The 21,752-nt window shown below is 39.4% G+C and overlaps 1 protein-coding gene and 1 long non-coding RNA gene across 6 annotated transcripts in view; one reads left to right on the top strand and one right to left on the bottom strand.

The window, feature by feature from the left end:
- Positions 1-13,260, top strand: part of VPS13D (vacuolar protein sorting 13 homolog D) — a 104,414-nt gene extending 91,154 nt beyond the window's left edge. For all 4 annotated transcript variants that reach the window (XM_068658868.1, XM_068658866.1, XM_068658867.1 and 1 more), the window contains 3 exons: positions 6,166-6,297; positions 10,467-10,716; positions 11,538-13,260. In XM_068658868.1, the coding sequence (XP_068514969.1) occupies positions 6,166-6,297; positions 10,467-10,716; positions 11,538-11,669 (514 nt within the window). In that variant the 3' untranslated portion in view covers positions 11,670-13,260. The remainder of the gene's footprint in view (positions 1-6,165; positions 6,298-10,466; positions 10,717-11,537) is intronic.
- LOC137843549 (uncharacterized) overlaps positions 1-18,254 on the bottom strand; it is a 43,908-nt gene extending 25,654 nt beyond the window's left edge. Inside the window, exons 1-4 of one of the 2 annotated variants that reach the window (XR_011089579.1) lie at positions 18,028-18,254; positions 17,831-17,908; positions 15,172-15,344; positions 14,242-14,316 (exon numbers count right to left, since the gene is read on the bottom strand). This is a non-coding gene — a long non-coding RNA (uncharacterized lncRNA). Of the gene's footprint in view, positions 1-14,241; positions 14,317-15,171; positions 15,345-17,830 lie in introns of both variants that reach the window. The other variant, XR_011089578.1, reaches the window with a different exon arrangement.
- Positions 18,255-21,752: the final 3,498 nt, after the last annotated feature.

Here is a 21,752-nt window from a genome sequence, read left to right as displayed (position 1 = left end):
AAATGCACAGGGCCACCGTAGTTTTTTTCACATAGTCCTTCATGCACAACTAGCAGGTTAATGTTGAGCAGGAGCCAGTGGTTTGCTTTCTCCCTGAAAGAGGCTTTCCCAAAAAAATAGCAGTACAAACAATATGTTATCATTTCTTAAGCGAGGCAAGTTCAGCTCTTGTTCAGATGAGGTGTTTGCAAGAAAGCCCTGCTAAAAACTGCATCTTTTGTACGGGAGCATTCCTCAACACCTTGGTGAGACAGCAAACTTCAAGGTGAAACTCTAGTAATACCATTCTGCAATCAGTACAGGAAGAGCCCATGTTAAATTGGAAACTGAGAATGCAATGTTACCTTTTTTTTCATTTGTTAAGGTTGATGATATCGAAGTGCTTGAAAAAGTATTAAGTTTGTCACACTGTTATGTAGTCAGAGGTGGAGAAGTACCAAAGGTTGAACAGTGGTTGATGCACAACTGTGGTAAGTGCCATGCAGTTGTCCGGTATACAAGCACATGTAAATTACATATGCAGCTCGTGGATTTCTAACATGGATGTTTCAATAATGTGTCATTTTGGTGAGTGTATCTGCTGCTCCCCGTTTATAAGGAAGTGATTCTTGATGTCTTAATTTCTTCTCACTTCCTTTTGAACTTGGAGCCTGAAGAGGTTGTATGCAATCATAATCCCAATGAATAGTATTCAGTTTTGGTTTGATGTCGTACACAAAAGAAAGGGGGGAGGGGAGAAAATAGCTCCATCTCAGAGAAGTTGGCAGGAACAGCCTACATGATAAACAGTTACTTCTTCAGCATGCTGCAGCTCTCTGAAAAGCATATTGGGTCAGATAAAGGTCTTCAGTATCTGAGCTGGTAGATCCCTCAAAAGAGGAGGGATTTGACTATAAGTGGGAGGTTTTAACCCTAGGCACCATTTATTTGCATGTTTCTGCCTGAAACTAGCATTTTGGGAACACATTTAACAAGTACAATATATTCCATGTATTTGCTGGAATAAACGGTGCATATAAAGCTTCCTCAGATATGCAGTCAGCAGGGAGCTGTCTGGCTCATGATTTTACACATTCTTGCATCTAACAGATATTCTAATGCCAAATCCTGTACTCAGACTGTACTGCGTGCATATTTGTAACACACCTTAAAAGTATCTGTGTCCCAGTTGGTGAATGAACGCCATCACAGATCTGTGCCAACTCTCTGGGTTGCAGGTGGCAGATTTTTCCAAGAAATCATAAGCCCAACACAGGGAAGTGGGCGCCTTACTTATGAGTAGGAGATAGTAGTTACCATTTGCCAGTACAGTCACAATGAACCCATGTAATTGTCATAAAGTTCTCTGAAGCTGGGCCCAAGTCATGTAATGTTTGCGTTCTCAGATGCAGAGAACATGTGGTTAACAACTTTCTGCTCCTTTATGCTCAGTAAATGTGGACTACATTCCTGCTTATTGCCATGGTGCAATATTTGAAACAAAGTACATGTAAGTATATCAATAAGGAGTCATGGAAATGGTGGATTTTTACTATTTTGCAGAAGCGTGATAGGAAGTAACAGGCCTTAACAGAAATGGCATACATTTGCTTTTGTTTATTATTCTTATATTCCTGTGCTATGGGAGCATCATCTGTAATTTGGTTGTGATTGTTGAACTTTGAGGTCATTCTTAATTGATTCTGGGACTTCTTATGCTTTATGCTGTGCTCTCCAATCATGGATTTGTAAGACAGACCACTGCTGCCTTCATTCTGCATTTTGTAGGGATGCATTATGCATGGGATGATGATACTTACTGAAGGGCTGCAGGTAAAATTGTCTTGAACAAATGTGGCAAGTACTTAAGTTATTGCATATTTTATAATAAAAGATGCAAGACTATTCCTCCTTTAGCTTACCAGATTAAGTCTCTTTTCAGTGTCTGAAATGGACTAAAACCTCCTCAGACAAAGCAGTCTCTGTATTTGTGAAGCAGACTTTTTCCAGAACCACAGAGGTAACAGATTTAGCATTATTTCTCCAAAATACCAGCAGCAATTGAATTCATAGGCTTATACTACCTGCCACTTACAATGGAAGCAAAGACAGAATTTGAGCTATACCAGAACCAGAAGTTTATTGCTTTAAATGGGTTAGAATGACGAGGCTGTAAGACTGGTTACCTTTATGAACACAATGCATTGATGATAGTGGCTGGAAGGTTTTGGCAGCAAGAACTGTGTCTAGCTGAAGAAAATTATTAGGAAGTGTGGGAGAGCCCTGTGGCTAGAGGGAGAGACCTCGTTGGAGGCTTACATTGCTGATCTGCACACCGGTGTTTGTCAACAAAAATGGACTTAGCATAGTGTTAGCATAGGTGACCGTCAGTCAGTACAGCAGCTGAAGTGTCTGTGAAGAGCCTTTTCTATTCAATGCTGTTTTCATAATGCCAGAATTGTGTCTCTTTGCACTTAGAGCTGTTGTTTGCATTGGGTTTTGGTTGTCCTCGTGCTCTTCTGATTATGGATCAAAATCTGTATGCACGTTAAATGTGGCTCAGGTTGCCTTTTTAAATGGGTTCGTAGTTGCCATTGCTGCTCTGTTACCAGGACAGCAGATACTAAATTGTACAGGTCCGCATCCTAAGTGAGAAGTCATAGTGATCGCTGTGTTGGTCACAGTTTGTTTTTTTTTTTTTTCTTTTTTCCTGTTGCTTTTTTGATTGCAGGTAAAGTTGGAGTATTCTGAGTAATAATTTGGGTGTTAGTACTAAGGAAACTGAAGGGTGTAATAGCAAAAGTTGGTGCCTTCTTGCATATAATTTTAGAAGTGTGATGTTTTGTTTTCACAGACTATAATCTGTTGATAAACATTTTGTTACATTCTGATATTTTTGTTTGTTTGTCTTTACAAAGCAACCTAGCTACACTTCAATGAAATGTTTAGGTCCAGAGGACAGTCAAAGATGAGTAACAGTTTTGAGAACAGTGCTGTGCACCTCAGATACCCTAAGAGCGAAAGCCATAGTGAAGGAGAAAGGATAAAAAATAATTCCCTAAAGCATGTTATTTCTGTTGTAGAACTTTTTTAGATCTAAGTTGGTAAATAATTCTCATCAGTAAAATATGAACAACTTCCTTACACAACTAGTCTGTGATCTGTTTTAATTTAAAACATTCTGGCTCAGAACTGGTCAACTGAATCACAGGAATCCTGTGAACCATTAAGCAAAAGCCAATCAATTAACACTGCTAACTGTTTTTAGTGGATGTACAGCCATCTGAAATGAGATGCTCCAGCGTTCAGCTTTGTCTGAACAGTGAAGAACTGTAGTGTGTGCCTCAACCTTCTGACACCATTTCCAATCCCTTTGTGTCTCCATTCAGGAGCACTCTTCCCTGCTGTGTCTAGTAGACATGAGGGCATTTCTGTCTTGTATTGCCTTTTGTGAGCTTATTAAAAAAGAATCAGCAAATCTGTTGAGTGCATGTTTAATGCAATACAGATGTGGGCACACCACCGGTCATTCTGCTTTACAAATCTTCACTTTTTGCATTTCATCAGTGTTGCTTATTATTTACAAAATGTAACTTGAGAGTGTAGAACAAATTTTTAGATTAGAAAAAAAAAAAATCAAGTTCTGTGGAATGCTGTTAGCTGTCCAGACCAAACAGACCAGTTTGCCAAGGGGCTGATGGACTAAATCAATGCAATTTATGCTAGCACTAGTGACACTTCGTTGAAAAGCAGCTGGCCTTCTTATCACCAAGATGAGAATTAACTTTTTTCACCAGGATGAACATTTTTATTGTGAAGTAGCTGTAGAGACAGTAAACACTGTATTTCTTAATACTTCTTCTGTTAAAAAATAACCCCCCCAAAAAAACACCAAACCTACAACTATAAATTGCCAAGTCTTTCGGAAATTCACTGGGGTAACTAACTAGTACTTCTGCTGGGTCTGTCTGATCTGCTTCTAAGCCAGACATTAGAAACAAGCGTTCACTGATGTCCTGGCTGCTACAGAATAGATCTGATTAAAGGACCCATTCCTTCCTCATTTTTGCAAGATTCATGCATACAGTGTTTCAGGTACCCCTTCCCATGGTACCACATGGTATTAAAGTAGCACAGCTGACTGTTTATCTAAAAGACAGTTAATATAAAAAACATTATGCAGTTGTTTCTCATTCCCATGTGGATGGTTGAACGCTCCATTATCTAACTTTCCTGAATGTATAATGGGGAAAGAAAGTGTCTAAGTGAAAAATTAATGATTGGCCCATAGTGAGTTAAAAAGCATACATCACGCTTCAGACATTGGCTCTTTAAACTTGTCAATAGAAGCTACAGGTGCTATAGAGAGGTTTAAAAGCCAGTTGGGGCTGCTTGGACAAGTAAAACTTTGTCATTTTCCTGCTTTTGGAAGTGAGGAAGTAGGACAAGTAGCAAGATGAGTATCACGCTGGTTGGAACGTTTTAGTTTATTTGGAACTTCGACATAACGTTTTCCATTTCATGAAGGCATGCACACACTTTGTTTACTAATTTGTAAGAATATGTAAAAAGAGGCACTGATTTATTCACCTCTTACGTAGGTTCAAAACTATAGCAATACTACCATGCAACTGTGCCCACTACAGATGAATCCTATTTTTATCTAGAAGATCTAAGGGGCTGAAGAGGTGATTTGTTCCCAAGTGATAGTAGTTAATGGGGAAGTTCTAACAACTGTATACAGCCGTTATTCAGAGGAATAGTTTAGTCATATATAGGTTGTGGAAGTCATCTGTTCATCTAGTGTTTCAGCTATTCTGGTTCAGGTAAGAATACAGTTTTAAGGCATTAAACTTTTTTTTTGCAAATGAGGGAAACAAAGTACCTCTATGAAGCAAACTGAATTTTCGTATTGGCATTTTTTTGCTTGGAAGCCTCTGTAATTAATTAATTAATTAATGTTTTACCAAAACCTGAAGCAGTTAAGCAGGACAGGTAAATACTGGACTATTCCAACAGTATTTACTGAAGCCAAGAAGGGAAGGGGCAAAAAATTTTCTGTCACGATTAAAGGGCATGGGTGTCAAAGACTGGAAGGAAACCAAATTTTAAGTGTGCATGTGTTACGAGTCTTGGACAGGACTGCTGAAGGGGAAAGGTAACAAAGAAACAGGGCTCCAGAGAAAACATCTGCAGAAAGCAAAGCTTCGAAGGCAAGTACTCTTGTGTGCTATTGCCAAGCAGCTTATAAAGAAAAGCCGTTGTTACGTGGGATTTTTTCCTCCTTTCTTTTGATCAAAAAGGATAGAAGCAGTTCATTGTACAGGGTCTTTAGAAAGTATCAAGATGGGAAGTAGAGTGCACTAATCAAAAATGGTGCATTTGGCTTGAAAAGCTAGTAACAGCAGTAGCTTGGGAGGTATGAAAAACCATGCACCAGTCCCAGAGTGATGCTATTGGGAAAGGACAGAGAATAAAGCAAGGCTGCGCAGCCTGTAACACAATTCTTCAGGGGTAGGGCGTTCCAAAAGCTTAAAGGAATTCAGAATATTATTTTTTAACAAAATACTGCTAGGGGAGGAACCTACCCTGCAGTTCTTTGTGGCCAGTATCAACCTCTGATGTCTCTTAAGCCATGTGTGTCTTTGTATTACTTTCATTTTTAATAGCTACTCAAAAAGGGTGAAGTATACTAAGCCGTGCTCAGAGATTCTAATTGTAGATTTTTCATTTAACTTTACTGCATGTTCCTATTTCTATAAACCTGCAATTTTTAACTACGGGCAACTGTCTGTTAGTGGGAGCGCCGTTTAGGTCAATGCAGTCTGTAGAGAATTGAGAAGAAACTGTCAAATCAATGGAATTCTGCTGATAAATAGATCAAAGACTTGCAAACCATATACTCAGTTTATGTTGCTTCTTCATTGAGCTCACTGCCCCTTAATTGTAGGAGAAAACTGGGAAAGATTTCTTTGAAATGAAAAGCCATATGAATAGATACTGTGTTTTCAAGGCCAAACATTACAGAATCCACATGCTGTATTTGTGAAGACCTTGTATTTTTAAAGGCTTTATCACACCTCGTATTTCAAAATAAATAAAACTGTTGTGTGCTGACAGGTTTAAGTAGAAGGAAAAGCCATGCTGTTGCAATAAGTCATTTTTCTGCACCTATTTTGCATGTAGGACACAAGTGGTGAGAGTGAGAAAGCCACGCTGCTGCAGAGGACCCCAAGGGCTCTTGCCCCGCTATGTAAAAAGTCAAGCGGAAGGACAAGAACAGCTGTTCAAACTGACTGACAACATCCAAGATGAGTTGTAAGTACTGACACAGTTACTCTAAGTAGTTCCATTTGCTACCATTCTATCTTTGTGTCTTTGGGAAAGAGAAACAAAAATGATTTGACACGCGTGCATGCACATACGTGTAATTTGTTTTCTCCTGGTACTAATTAGCAGCACAGTACTAGCATCTGATGACTTACACAACGGCCTGTCCACTGGCTATATACAAATGTCATAGCAGGTACCACTGGGGTCCATGCTTCATCTGCTGCTAACTGCCATTGATCTCAAATGGCATGCAATCTGCAGAAAAATTGGAACCTTGGCTTCTTGACTTGGTCCTTTTAATGGTCTATTCCCTTCTCTTATTACAAAAAATGAAGTTTTTTTAAGTTTCTAAGCAAGCAGCAGTCCATTTAACGTGCATGTTCAATGCATGCCCAGCCTTTCCTGTGCATAAATAGATCTGTGTTGCCAGAATGTGTACTCCCCTTCCTGTGTAACAGAAGCACATCCATACAGGCAGAACTAGTATCTGTTCCTTTATCCGCCTCTGTGTGCTATTTCTCACAGTCAAAGGCCTAGGAGAGTGGCTAGTGGCTCCATAATAGCAGTAGGTGAATCACACTGACCTGTTACTTGTGTACAGTCTCAGGTGGCTCTGGTTTAGATATGAGAAAAGCTAACTTGGATGCTTGTAGTACATGTTATTCCTGAACTAAGAGTGTTAACAGTTAATGAGCAGAATAACCTGCACTATATATATTTTCATGTATTTATTTTTCCAGAAAAGCCTATGCTGAATGATCTGAATGGGTAAAAGATGTGCCATCAGTTTTGCATATATGCTTGAATGCCTTGGCTATAGGTGCATGAAAGCAAGTGAAAACAGCAGGTGATGTTCTACTGGTGGTCAGGGTTGACAGTATTAAAAAAAAAAAAAAAAGTGTATTGAATAAAAGCACAGAAAGATACCTCTACATTGGTTTCTACAGGACATGTCAGTTTGCTGGGTTAGGGTCTCAAGGTGTAATTCATTACTTAACCAGATCCTTCTCTACCACAGTTACCTGAACAGCTGTTTTCAGTATTTCATATAATACTGTTTTGCACCTATTATCCAACAGAGCATGTGTCAAGACAAAGTAGTTAGAATTGTTTTCAATGCCTCAAGAAAAAAAGTAAAGTATGTGGTGAAGCTCGCAGAGGGCGTTACCCATTCAGCAGTCTGTCCTAACTCCACCAGCATCAACGATCTGGTACCAAAAGCCAGGTTACTTCCAGCTGCCTGTAACAAAGAGTCTGTAGTTTGCCACTTGCTTGTGGCCTTGTGATCTTGCACTCTTACTATTTTAATCTCACATAAAGAATCTAAATGGCATGTCCAGTCTGGCTCTTAAGTGAGGAGAATCAAAAGAAAGCAATTTGTGACAAAAAAATATTTTAGCATCAACTTTTTGAAAGTATACCCTGTAAGCAGATCTCTGTGCATTTGTCATTGAGTCACACTGTTCAATCACTGTGACTTTCACCATTAAGAATATCATTCAACAAGAAAACAGTGTTTCTTGTCATGGAAAGTAAGTACAAAATTATGCCTCTGACTTTTATCCCAGTATCATAATCAGAAACACATTTAAAGACCTGATTATTTGCATATTTTCCTTCAGAGTTAAATCCATAAAAGGGGGTTTAATACCTTGCTCTACTGTTCTAACTAAATGTTTCCACATTTTTTTCCAGTTAGGCTCACTGTTTCACTTCTGGAAAATATTGTGTAATTACTTCCTGATGTTGTTAAAAACCCACAAATTCTCCAGAGATCTGGTTGCTTCTGCTTTGTTCTACTGGATCATGTTTCATTTAATCTTTCATTTTATTAATTTGAGATTTTTTTAATAGTATAGAAGCATGTTTAAAAAAAAAAACAGTCAACTAAAGTATTATCTTGAAGTAGTATCTTAAAAGGTTAAATACTCATTTTGAGAGCTAGGCATAGAGAAGAAAATAATAGTTGGCAAAAGAAAATGGGTAATGATGCATGACTCAAACTTAGAACAAAATGTAGAGCTTGAACTACAAATTAGCTAATGTTTCAGTGCTTCACCATAAAATGTGTCCTCTATTTCCATTCCTCAAAATATATACATGACAGCAGTAAAAATCTTGTATGAAAAATCTGAGAGAATCTGTTCTTCTTATGGAAAAAATACAAACCTGTAGTCTGGTTTCCCAGTTGTGTGCACTGAACTTTATAGTAGCTTTTGGTGCTTCAGTTCTCTCCATGGATGTCCCCATATAGAGGACTGTAATGGCATACATGAGGAAAAAACAGCTGGTCCGCTTTTGTGGATATACAAAAACTAAAATTTCTCAACTTCACTTGGACAATTGTGAAGAACAGGGACAGAACATTAGGAATTTCTGATAAACTTTCTTTGAATTTTCTTTCCCAGTGTGCCAGTAAGTTTGCTCTGGTTTTGCTTCCAGTGGAAGTTCAACCCGAGTCAAAGCTAGGATTTGCATAAAATAGTGGACTTGCTTTTATGTGCCTATTCAAAGGAACAAGACTATTCTGCAGGCTATAATGTGACTGTATTTTAAAATGAAGATTTCTGTGCTACTTCTTAAAAAAATCACTCTCCTTCATACTTATTTCAAAGAGAAAACCTTATGCTGAGGTGTTTGAACTTTGAAGGAAAACTGAGGAACAAATGCTCTTTTCAGTCGATGTGTGAACACTTTTCCCTAGGGTTTTTGTTTTAAAGTGGACAAAAATGAGTGTTTCTGCTCCTTTTACTTAAAGGAACCCAATTGCTATCATACCATAGTCATATCATGCTACTCTTCACAGCACTTAAATGAATATTTAATCTGTTAACTCAGATGAGCATGTACATCTTCTTCAATTTCATGGAAGCAAAAGCATTTGTCAGCTGATGTGACTATAATACATAGGGCAGGGAAAAGACAAGTTCAGCACGGAATGGCATCTTTCAGAGAAGTATCAATAGAAAATTACTGACGTTATTATTTTATACTACAAAAAGGAACCATGATCCGAGCTTTTGAAATATGGCAAAACAGACAGTAGTTCTGGAATTGGTCATTAGAGACGGTAAGCTTTTCTGTCTATCAAAAGCTCTTAAAACTGAAAATCTTCAGTGTTTTCAAAAACAGTGGAGTGTTCTGCATAATATAGGGCAAAAGTAGACAGATATGTACAAGCAACTGTTCGGAAAATAGTAATTTTGAACCTATTTGACAGCAAGAGAATCTTAGTTCTACAGATACTTCTACTGTCGTGAGTTGCTGACAGAGCATTATTACCCTGTTTAGCACTCTTTCCTGGTAATGTTGTATATTCTATATATAATTTTCTGAAATTTTCAGAATTTAAAAAAAATCACTAATGAGGTTCATTTCAGGAGTAAATCAAAAGTGGGGGAGAAGTGTTTGCGTGTGAAATATCTATTCCACTTTAGCATTCCTTACTGCTATATTTTACACATCAACCTTTCCAGCCATCGTAATTCTCAATCTTCTTAATTCACTCTTTTCTACCTCCCCTATTCATCACTTGGACTAATCTCTCTGGGGAAACCTACTTGCTGCTTAACCTTTCACCCCAGTGTTAAACAGCTAATTTCTCTTTTCTAGCTACTGGTCCAAGCAGCAGGTTCAACGTTTTTTGTTTGTTTGTTTTTAAAGGCAAGGTAAGTGTGTGGTAAAAGGAACTACAGTAGGTTTATAACATGTAAAAGGATAATGCTTTTGTCATAAATACCTGAACACCTTTTTCACATATCAGTAATGGAACTGAAGTTACAATTAAACTTCAGTGTAAAACTGCCAGTGCAAGGAAATTAATCTTCCTAAGTCTTGTTAAAGGATATTTTTATATACCCTTTTAATGTCCAAAAGCTAGAAGCCAGGCATTTAGTGCTAATATTTGATTTACAGCATGATCTTTTTCAGCTGAGGGGGTACTCACCAGCTTGCCTTTTAGAACAGTTTAAATTAAATACAAATGAATTGTACATGTTATGCTATTAATTTTTCTGAAAGACTTCTAAAGGTCACTGAACACAACAGGTTAAGACATTTATTACAGCTGAGTATTTTTAGCTTCATGTGATTCATTTCTTGGGGTTGTTTTTGTGGTTTATTTTTTCCTTTTTTTTTTTTTTTTTTTTTTGCAGCTTCATAGCAGTGGAGAACACAGAGAAGTATTGTGTTCTCATTTCATCCAAGGCTGTTTATTTCCTCAAGATTGTCAGGGATAGTGACTACACAGACCGTGATGCCATCTTCCTAGAAATCAAGTATGATGATCTCTACCACTGTCTTGTTTCAAAAGATCATGGAAAAGTGTATGTACAGTTGACGAAGAAAGCTGTTAATACAAGTAGTGGTGTAGCAATTCCAGGTCCATCCCAACAAAAACCAATGGTAAGGATTGAGCGCCTACTGTTACATTCATGCAGGGTTTCCTTTCCCCTAAATACTAGTGCCGAAAATGTTTGTAGCCAGTGTTTGGTTTCCGGTACTGCTCAACAATGAAAATGTTCTGACAGCAGTGAAGATAGCTGCTGCCAAAAAGTTTTAAGTAATGATAAAACTTGTTGCATAAAGATTCCGAGAAAAGCTGATGGTATAATCAAAAATATTCCTGAACAACGAAATAGGAAATGTTTCTTTACTTGAGAAAAGATTAACTTTACAACACATACATGGAACTTAAATACTGTGCTCTTTGTTTTTACTCTAGTTTTCTCTTCTCCTCACATATATTGTATTTTTTACTTCTAAATGCCTAGGATTTGAAAGTCATATGTATGTCATACATGTAAAAGATAATCAGAACTCTCACCTCTAAACCCATTAGTTTTTTTGCTTCGTTACAGTAGTTGCTCAGGGTATGTTTTACAGACAAGGTTACAAGCTCACCCCTGACCCAAGTCAGTTTACATTCCAAACAGACAAGCCAGATGAAAGGTAGGAGAGGAAGCGAAGGAAATAACTTCAAATATTGCAAGATGTTTCTGCTCTCACCCAACAATACCTAAACTTTGGCTACCTGCCTGTCTGTCTCATTTCTTCTGTGCTGCACCTCAGCACTGAGAACAGGTCTCCACTGAAACATTTCTATTCCTTTACAGAGACTTCAAGCATCGGCGACCCAATTTCTTCAGTTAATGAAGTAATAAAAAATACTCTGCTTTAGATAATAGTAGTGCCAAATTAACAATAAACACATTTATTTTTTGCAGGTCACTGTGCAATCTGAAGTTCTTGCAGTAAAACTCTGTCAAGAAATAAACTATGCAAAGAGCCTATATTATGAACAACAGCTTATGTTAAGACTCAGTGAAAATCAAGAACAACTAGAGCTGGACTCTTGAAACATCTTCCTTACCAACAGAGTGAATTGCAAGAATCAGTCTGGAGCTGATGGTATTCTGTAACTAAAGAAAATACTATATGGGGAGGAAATAAATATGATTTTAGTATTTAACTATATGGAATCATTGTGAGTAAGAAAATAAGTGTGGTGGGCTTTGTTTTGTTTTTAAAGCATTAGTTGTATAACTAAGATACAGCTGAAATGCATCTGTTTCTGGGAGAAGCCTGTATTTTGCTAACATGTATATATGTAAAAGTGTTTCTTGTAAATAAGAAGGTACAGACCAGGGTGTTGGTATAAACAGAAGTCTGTTTACTGTGTAAAGAAATTAAAGGATCTATACTGAGTCTTACTGCAGTACCTGAAACCACCTGTTCTCTCTCTCTTTGCTTTTCACAGTTCAGGAATCTAGGTAAGAGTTTAAAAAAAACAATTGAGTTAACTGCAGCTGTTGGAGCACAGAAGTCCTGTAGTTTTAACACTGTAATTAGGTGTATTGATTTTTTTTTCTTTTTTTTTTATCACTAGTACAGCTAAATGTATGTATACCTAATATTCCACTGAAATGTCATTGTTTTTAACAAAATAATTGTGTTATGTTAAATATTGCAGTGATGACTCACTAGCTCAATTACATTTCCAAAATACTAGAAAAGATAAAGCTGAATCTGTACTGATCCAGAACTCAGACTTAGCAAAGTCTGTACTTGTGAAGGCTTCCAAGTTGTTTTGAAAATAGTTGAAGTGAGCAGCCCTGGAAACCAAAATCTTTAACTTCAGTTTTTCCCTCCACTCTGATTGAGTGTAAATATAGTTAGCTGGTTATTGTAGAATTCTCCTAGCACTGGAAATGCCTGGGATGGGGGGGAGAGACATCACTGCATCATTTGTCTTAATGACAACCTCTTCAAAATTAAACTTTTTGAAATAATAAAAATAATATGTTTTTTCAAGTGTTGTATATCAAATGAGTATTTGTCTCATCAATTTTAACCAAGCTAGAGATTGAGGAATGTAACAGAAGGGATACCCTGCAGGTAGGTGTGTGGATTTGTTTTTGTGGTTTTCTTTTTTTCTTCTTTTTTTTTTTTTTTTGGCTTCCACCCCACTCTAGTTTTCATGTGTGCTCCCTGGAGATAGTTCAGCAACTGTGCTGAATATTTGCATGCAATACGGCACTCTGCTATGCAAGGTTCAAATGTGATTACAAGATTTTTGCAAAACTGTTCAGTAACCTTTTGCAAATTTCAGGAGCCTTATAAGTGTTGATTTTGTAAGCCTTTGACTCAAAAATAAGAAGTCCACTATAACTTTACTTTCATCTTAAATTTACCTTTTTATATCCTTTATGGTAAAGGCATACAGGAATATTTTTATACTGAAGGTTAGAAGTAAAACTTTTTAACTCTTGTACTGTGAAAGGCGGAGGACCACTGTGTAAGGACAAAATGTAGTATCAGTGGATGTGTGTATGGTCTGTGACTGGAAATCAAAATCCACAAAGTCCATTATGCAAATGAAACTGATTTAATGCACCACTTTTGTATATTTCTTTGTATAAATTTAAGTAAAGTGTAGAATTCAACAAGTGCATTGGCTCAACAGTGCTTTAACATGTCAGTCCCGTTGGACTCTGCTACTAAGACTTCCTGCTTCTCTCCCCTGTAGAACTCTTTTTTTAATGCAGAAAATGTCTAGTTGCTAAAACTATAAAGTAGGTGGGCAAGGTGAATAAAAGTAGTTCAGAGCTCTGTGGTGATAAGTTACAGGCAAAAGGCTTGCATACTTTGTTTCGCAGCAGGTAAGTATGGAGCTGCTAAGCAAACACCTGAAAAGAAGAATGATAGTATACCCATTGAGTGACCTGAACCCAGAGAGTCACAGGAGGTAATGGATATAGCTAATGTATTTTATTTCTTTTGGAATGTGCATAACCTGTTTTTTGGCTGGTGATAACGATTAAACAGAACATTCCTTAAAACTTCAGTGTACCCACTGCCCTCGATGTATAAGAGTGCCATGGACTGTTAACTGGCTTAGATTATTCTATGTTACAGTGCTGTTCCAACATTGTTACTGTGCTCCTTTCAAGTACAGTGACTGAAGTTGCTCATTCCTATACAGATGTGCAGAGTTTTCTCTTACGGGTACACATACAGTGCTGATTACGAGGAGTGATCTACAGCCCTACATGCAAGAAATCCATATCCTCACTGAGCATTCCAGAACAAATTCAATTAGAACTCTGGATTTCTTCTATGATTTTTTTTTAAAGCTCAGATATTACTTGTTGCTGTAACCCAACTATTTTTATATTATTTCAGAACTTTTACTGTGGACTTCCTATTGTTATTGGCACTACTAGCATTATTACTAAGTGAATAAATAGAACTTTCAGATTCCAAGAGCCATACTCAAAAATAGTTTTCAGAGGAGGTAGAGAGTAAGTGCAGGTCTCTAGCTTTCACTGAAATTCTTAAATCAAATACAAGCTGTAAGCAGACAAGACAACATAATTCTGTTTACCAAATTATGTAAAGTTTTAAGCTTCATGAAAACAGTATGCTTACCGTTTAGCTTGGTTTCATTTAAGGAGGAGGTATGACTTATAGCAATAAAAGCAGATTGTCTTGATTTTTCAGAAGCTGTGGAGAAAAAACAATTACTGATGAGAGACAGAAACCCATCTTTTTCCCCCGGACTCTCTTTAACACACAGCTAATACAATTCAGGAATGAAAATACTTTTTTTTATACTCAGTTGCTCAAGTATCTATAAGAAGCTGTTGATAAAGTCTCCACGCAGCCACCCACCTTCACATGCTGATAAAGGTTAAAAAACCCCATCAACAACGAAGGCAGTATTTATGAAAACAAACAAAAACACATAACCCATGCACTGATAATGCTAAAGTAGAAACACTCTGCTACTGCCTGTTAGCTGTAATTAATTTTACCCAGATTTTGATGAAAACTGTGCAACCTGTTCTCTGCCTACTCAGCCCAACTTCATTTTCTTACTGTAGCATTTTTTTTTTTTAATGTGTGAGCTACTTTATTTAAAGTACAGGCAGTGAAACAGGAAATACAAAATGAGATATGCCTGAAATAAGGTAAACAGCATGCAAGATGTGGATAATATCCTTCCCTTCCTTCTGCTCTTGAATAGATTTTTCTAATAAATCAGCTAGATACTAGCTGAACATCTTAAGCTGTTTATCAAAAAAGTGCAGTGCTTACATTTTTGTGGAGAGAAAGTAAGTGGCTAGAAGTTCCACATCTCAAAATGGAGACTAATCATAATGCATGCTTATGACAAGGAGACTTTGATCTATTTGCTATTCCATTTCCTAGACTACATGATGTTTTATACCATTTATCTATTATCTCATCAGTCCTAGATTTACTTTCTAGGATCATAGGCCAAATACATGTGTACATATACATACACACACACCAAAAAAAATTATTTTTCCCCCCATAACACAGTTTAGCACTGACCTGTTTCCTACAACCCAAACCACTAGATGATGACTCCTTCATGAATAACCTCACGTGCTGTGCTTCTCTTCCTTGAAGAACATTGCTCTATCTGTTAATCACAGTGTTTTCACCTCTGGTACCTTGGTGCAAAAAGCAGCTTTCTAGGTGTACACACTCCAGGTTACAGGCAACTGTAAAGATTTAAAAGCAGAAAAACAAAAGACACATTTTAATATAACATGCACAAATACCTAACTTGGTTTCTCATAAAGAAACACTGTATATGGTTTGTGTGTATGTATACATAATATATATAAATTTCTTTAATTTTGAAAAGTGATAGCCATACTCCTAATAACCTCTATTCTTAGAAGCATAGTTGCTATAAAGAAGGAACACAGAATTACATGTAGTTCTGAAAAATCAGACTAAGCCTAGAGATTTGCATTCTATTCCAGACTCCTGTAACATTCAAGCTTGATGGTAGACTGTTAATCAGCACACCTGAGGATGCTGTTTTATCACAGGTGGGGCTAGGACCAAAAGAATTCCACCTCCCCCTTTGTAGCATTGGCTCAAATTGATTACAGCCTAGTGGTAGCTGGACTGATAATCTGACAGCCTTAAAAAAGGAATCAGGACAGTTCAAATCTATCTGCCTCACTAACACCATAGTTACCTAGCTAAGAAAATGTTTCATTATCAGAGGTCAGCACAGTTTCTCCAAGGCAGAGCTGTAGTCCTTTCCTAGTTCTCTATCATCAGACTTTCTGGAATGGGAGAACATGAGTAAAAACAGCACCAGATGTGTACACAAGGTTGGGTCCCCACACTGTGACTGGATTTGCACATGTCTCAGCTATAATACAGTGCAGTGTTAGTCATGAAAGGAGGTCTGCCAAAAAGAGGGAAAAAAAAAAAAAGTTACTCATTAACCACTGACAAACAGTGAAAATTTCTTTCCCTATTTTCCCTCAGTGGAACTACAGCATATTCAAGTATAGAAATAAAAATAATCTTGGAGCTAAATGCAGTTACATAAGAGGTGCATACCTACTGCATTGTATCAATTCTATTAGCGGCCTGCTGTACAGTTACATTGTCTCAATGCAATCAGACTCCAGAATCACAAGGGGTTGATTTGGGGGTGGGTGGTTTGGGGTTTTTTTTGGTAACTGACACACTGCTGCCCAAGCAATGTGCCCAGCACATGCAGTTCTCTCAGGGGATAAGAATAACCTTGTACCTCAGGCCTATTCTGGTCTGACTCAAAAGTACTAAAAGGCCATGAGAGAAGTAAACAGCTTTCATGTGCGTTTACATTTTGGATAAATGGATGGGTCACCCAAAGGACAAGGATTGTGTATGGAGGCTACATAATGGTTGTTTCTGTGCACTAAAAATGCCAGCCAAGAAAACAAAACAAAACAAACACACCACCGGATACTCTGGATACTGCAGCTGTAGAGAAATTTTTAACCAATAGAGAAATCTATCAAATCAACCAGCCCTCAGCACTCTAGAAACCGCACCAGTGAACACTTGCATTGACCTTGGTGGATGACTGACCATACCTAATGACTTCGAGGCAAGCACCCCCCCAGTCAGCAGTGCAAACCACAAGGTTACAGAAGAATGACGTGGCAAAAATTTGTGCCTACATATTTAGATGAGGAAAACCACCACCAACAAAAAAAAAAAAAACAACACCCTTTTCAGGAGCAGACACCCCCCAACACACACAAGCACAGATCCTTATTTTGATAAGGCCCTGACTGCAACTCAAACACCGCCAGTGGCCTCTCCCCCAAAGTGTGCACCACTGAACCTCAGACCTGCTTTGAAAAATGTTACCACGCAGAGTAAGCACAGCAGAAATTTCAGACATCTCACAGAAGCATCGCAGGACTCATGGGGGGGAAAAAAAAAAAACAAAAAAACACAGCAGAATTTGACCCAATTTCAGGCAATTAAAGTACAAAAGTTAACAGCAGTTCAGTTTCTTAGTCAACCACATTTACATGCAGTGAAGTGCACAGGACCTGCACCAGAACCCGGAACCTTGCTCCCACTTGCTCTTCCTTACCACAAGGCCTGCCTGCAGCTTTGCAGCACCCTAGCTCACAGTTTCTACACCAGCACAGTGGGCAGATAAATGAGAACAGCACTAGCAAAATCGGGTGACAGCACTGAATGGCAGGTTGGGGTGTGCTCCTTTCTGGGCTCATGTGTCTCCCTACAGTCACCTGCAATCTACCAGACAACTGAAGCCTTTTCCTCTATTTTTTCCCCCTCCTCTTTTTATTCATATAATTCTCTCATATGAGGACAATGCTCTTGCAACCAGTAACATTTTAAAGATAATTCTTAACATTTAAGCAGAGAAATAGAAAAATATATGCAAATTTAACTAATTCAGTAATACCTTTTACAGTATTACCATGCAGTGAGGGGAACAGCCCAGAAATGTAAAGACTACACTTAACACTCCTTTCTGTGACAGAATATGTCTTTATTTGTGGTACAATAGCAGTTGCAGTATGCGTTATCTGAGGGTTAAGCAGAGACAAATATACTTAGCTGTACAGGCACCCAAATTATAGCAAGATCTATTTGCTGTGGGTTCCTGGGGAAGTTTGAAATAACTCACACAAGGCACACAAACACACTTTCTCACCTTGCACACACCAGCAAGACTTCTGGACCCACCGGTTTCCTTCCATTGTTCACCCACGAATGCTGAAATGTGAGCAATCTGCAATTGAAACAATGTCACTAGCCAATCAATGAGCCCTGCACGCACAGCCCAGTGCTTATTCCACAGAGCATCTACATCCTTTCTGGGTTACAGTCAGCAACACTTCTTCCCACTACCTGCACTGTAGTAAGCAACGGGTTTCCACCCTAAGCAAGACACACAGAAGAGTCTCAGCACTTGCTCTCACAGAGACGAGGGGAGAGGAGGTATTTCTGGAAGTCTGGCTCCTATTCAGAAGAGAAATGTTTCCTTTGGCTTGTGAAAGTTGCTCAGACTGAGAGCAGTAAGAGGCTGAAGAAGCCAGCTTTCTATTCCCTGTTCCATTACTCTTTTTGATTGGCACTTTAATGAGGGCGCTAGGGGTCGACCCCCTGCCAGGGGGCTGGTTCATGCCCCGTTTATCTCACAGTCCATGTAAGACTAAAATAACACGCCAGGCTGAGTTTCACTGGCTTGTGATCCAACAGCCCACCATGATGGATTGAGTGACTGCAGCAAGTTGGCAGCTAAAGTGTGTTGTAACAGTATCTTTCTGTCAGCACAACACAATGGATTTGCTGATTCCTGGGTTTTCCCAGTGTTCACCGTCACCATCGGCTCCGAATTTTCTAAAGTTCATTTTCCAGGGGGCTGCAAAGTGATAATAAATAACATACCAAAGGTTATGCCAAGCTTTTCTTCCCCTCAACTGCCCTGCTGCTGACAAAGTAGGGCTGTGGTGCCAGCTTTACTGCAGCTGCAGGAGCAGCCCCGAATTCCTATTACTCACTTCCAGCAAGGGGCAGCTCTATTACTCCTCTCATTTGAGCTCATTCTGCCAGGGATGGCCTGGAGTGCAGGCCGTGTCACCCCGAGCAGCGCAGGGAATGCCATCGGACAGGAGAGGAGGTTGCTAAGTATGTCTCACTGGGAGAGCTGCAGGCTCATTTGGGGGCCAAGTTCACTGAGTGCAGATACAGAGTGCACAAGCCACAGATTTTGTGACCCCCTCACTTACTTTGCACAGCTCAGAACCATGAAAATGACCCATAACTGACCAAGAAAGTCTGGAAACCCCACGTGAGGGACAGATTATGCTTTAGACCCCTTTCTTTAATGTTACAGCATAACCTCATATAGGTTTTATAGTAAAACCCCAAGCAAGAGGTTTCTTTCCTTTAAAAAATTAGTTATTAGGGAATGAACTGAATTTTTTTTAGCCATCTAAAGAAGTGCTGCATGCACTACTGTAAACTAAGGCTTTTGTCTCTATGCCATTTCAATATACTCTGTGTACTTTTTATTCTCCTTGCCACAGCCTGTGAAATGAACAATGCACCTCAAATGCAGGGGAGAACATTCTTATCTTCAGCTGTTGCCACCTTAACCCCTCCCAGACAGAATGAGCAGATGACCTCCACAACCAAACAGGCTTTTCACTTATCTTATAATGATTTTTCGGCAGCCCAAATTTCAACAAGCTAACTCCCCCACTCCCCCAAGTCAGACAAATACCCCCTCAATCCCCAGGCTAATAAAAATAAGGAGGGTGAATGCCATTTCCTTGCTTAGGGGAGAAAAATTATGTACGTCTGTACAACTGTCTACAGTTCCCCATATCATTTAGTCCTCGCACGAGGCAGTGCAAACAGCCATAAATACTTTGAAACGCAACCTGAGAACTTCAAGTGCCCCAATATCAGTATGTTCATTGCAGGCAACCAGAGCTGATCTTGCTTCACCCCTTCCCATTTCTAGGGCACTAGATCCAGCTAACTCTGGGCAAACTCAAGTGTGGTCCTGCCAACAAAAGGAGTGACTGATACAGCAAATGAGCAAGGAAGGTAAGAGCAATGAGAAAATGGATGTGTACAGGACTCGAACAGGGAGAAGGCACAGGGATATGAAGAGTGTGATGGGGAAAAGGGGACAGACTGAGGAGCTGCTTGAAGAAAATAATGGCCGCTCTCAACAGCAGCTTTCTACATTGACAATATGAATCACTCCACACCACAGATTTCAACTTGTGGTGCTGGAGAAACAAGCCTCATGAGTGATCTGTGTTTGTGAAAGAGAAGAAACGTTCTTAACTGCAAACTGGCACAGCAGCAGCACACAGGGTCGCTACTGGAGCAAGCCTCTGCTTGCAGAGAGGTAATTAGCCTAATTCTTTGCAGAGCTCCTCTAGAGAATCCAGTTCATAGTTCTGTGCACCCCAACACTGTAGCCTGCAGACACATTACTCATCCAGCTTTGATCTAGCTACCTCAGAGACTGCCAACAATACCGACACAGCAGAGTGAAACAGAAGATGTGCTGTGAAAGCGGTTTGGAGCTGTATTGAGGCCGTCACCAGTCAATCCACCTAGCCAGTTCAATCCCAGCTTGTATCTGCCTACACAAGCTGCTGCAGCCAAGCCCTAAATGCTCCTCAGGGGAGAGCCAGATACACCTTAGCACACTAACACAGAAGAGGGCATATCAAGCATACAGCCAGAAAGCCTGGGAATTATTAGGAAAAATGAGTGGGTGGGGGAGCTCAAGGGACCAGTGGGAGGATGCGGGAAATCAGTAACACTGATTTGAATAACTGGTAACAATTATTAGATCTTTTTTTGGTATGAATCATCTCTCAGAGACTCACCATTTGAATGATGTCACTCAAGGGGCAGTAAAAAAAAAATACAGTAGAAAGAACAAGCCTCCCCTGACACAAGGGTTTCAAGCCATAAGGTGAATGGCCAAACAGGTCTGGGAAACTTCACCAACATGTCTGAAAGGGAGTGAGTTTTATGGTGCACATACACTCTAACTGGCAGGTCAGACAGGCAAATTTGTCTTTAGGAAAATCATGGTGTTACTTAGAGCTCTGCTGAATCTCTTCAAACCGATGGAAAAAGAGTGGCCTTGCTCATCTGGTGACCGCTGAACTTGTCCTTACCCCATTGGTGGCACTTGCATTTGAAAAACAACAGTCTGTAAAATTAGTCAGCCAGAGCCATCCCCAGAGGACAAAAACAAATTCAGAACAACAAACCTAAGGCCCACAACAAGCAAACAAAGTGAATTTGAACAGAATCCATTCTGGGATTGGGTTCACCAAACATACAAAAATGTTCCTGTCATTACAGGGGAAGGGGCAGCAGAGAGCAGTGCTGCCTTACGCTGATTTCAACTATTTTTTATTTTTTAAACAACTGCACAAGGAGAAAAAATGATTGATAAAAAGCTAGTAGCATCAGCAACAGCCTGATGCAACAGGCAAGCTCGGGAAGCCAAGTGCAACCCCACTACCATCCATACTCTCACAGAACCACATCCCTTTCTGTCAGTAGAAATACTGAGCTTCCACATCCATTCTACGTTTCTTCCACACCTGCTGGGCAAAATGCTGAAACATTAAGAAAGCAAAATGACATTCTTGTCCTCTGGTACGAGAGGACAGAGTGACCTGGAAATGCTGAAGGTAAGCTCTACAACAGGCATGGCCATTCCAGCCCCCACTTTGGTGAATCCTTCCCCCCAGTGCAGGAGCCACCACAGATCCCACTCTGCTGCAATGCTGGGCTGGCCCAAACGCACATCTGGACTACACGGTAACGTCAGTCTGAGCTCCTGTCCTTCCTCAACACCCAGGAATTTGGGATACCAAGGGAGATGCTGTCAGTACTACTTTGCAGCCAATCACCTAATGTAAACCTGGCAGTGGCTGAGGAGCTGTATGTGAACCGAAATGTGCATGTAGTGCGAGAAAAACTTGACCTCCTTCCCAGATCCAAAATGGGGGAGGGGAACCATCATTCTGCACTGAGCAGAGCAGGAGGCAAAGCTGAAAATACTGCTCCAGGAAGGCTCGCAGCTC

The sequence above is a fragment of the Anas acuta genome, chromosome 22, assembly GCF_963932015.1.
Source record: "Anas acuta chromosome 22, bAnaAcu1.1, whole genome shotgun sequence".
Lineage (NCBI taxonomy): Eukaryota > Metazoa > Chordata > Aves > Anseriformes > Anatidae > Anas > Anas acuta.
The sequence above is the reverse complement of the archived record's forward strand: the minus strand, read 5'-3'. Positions and strand labels throughout refer to the sequence as shown.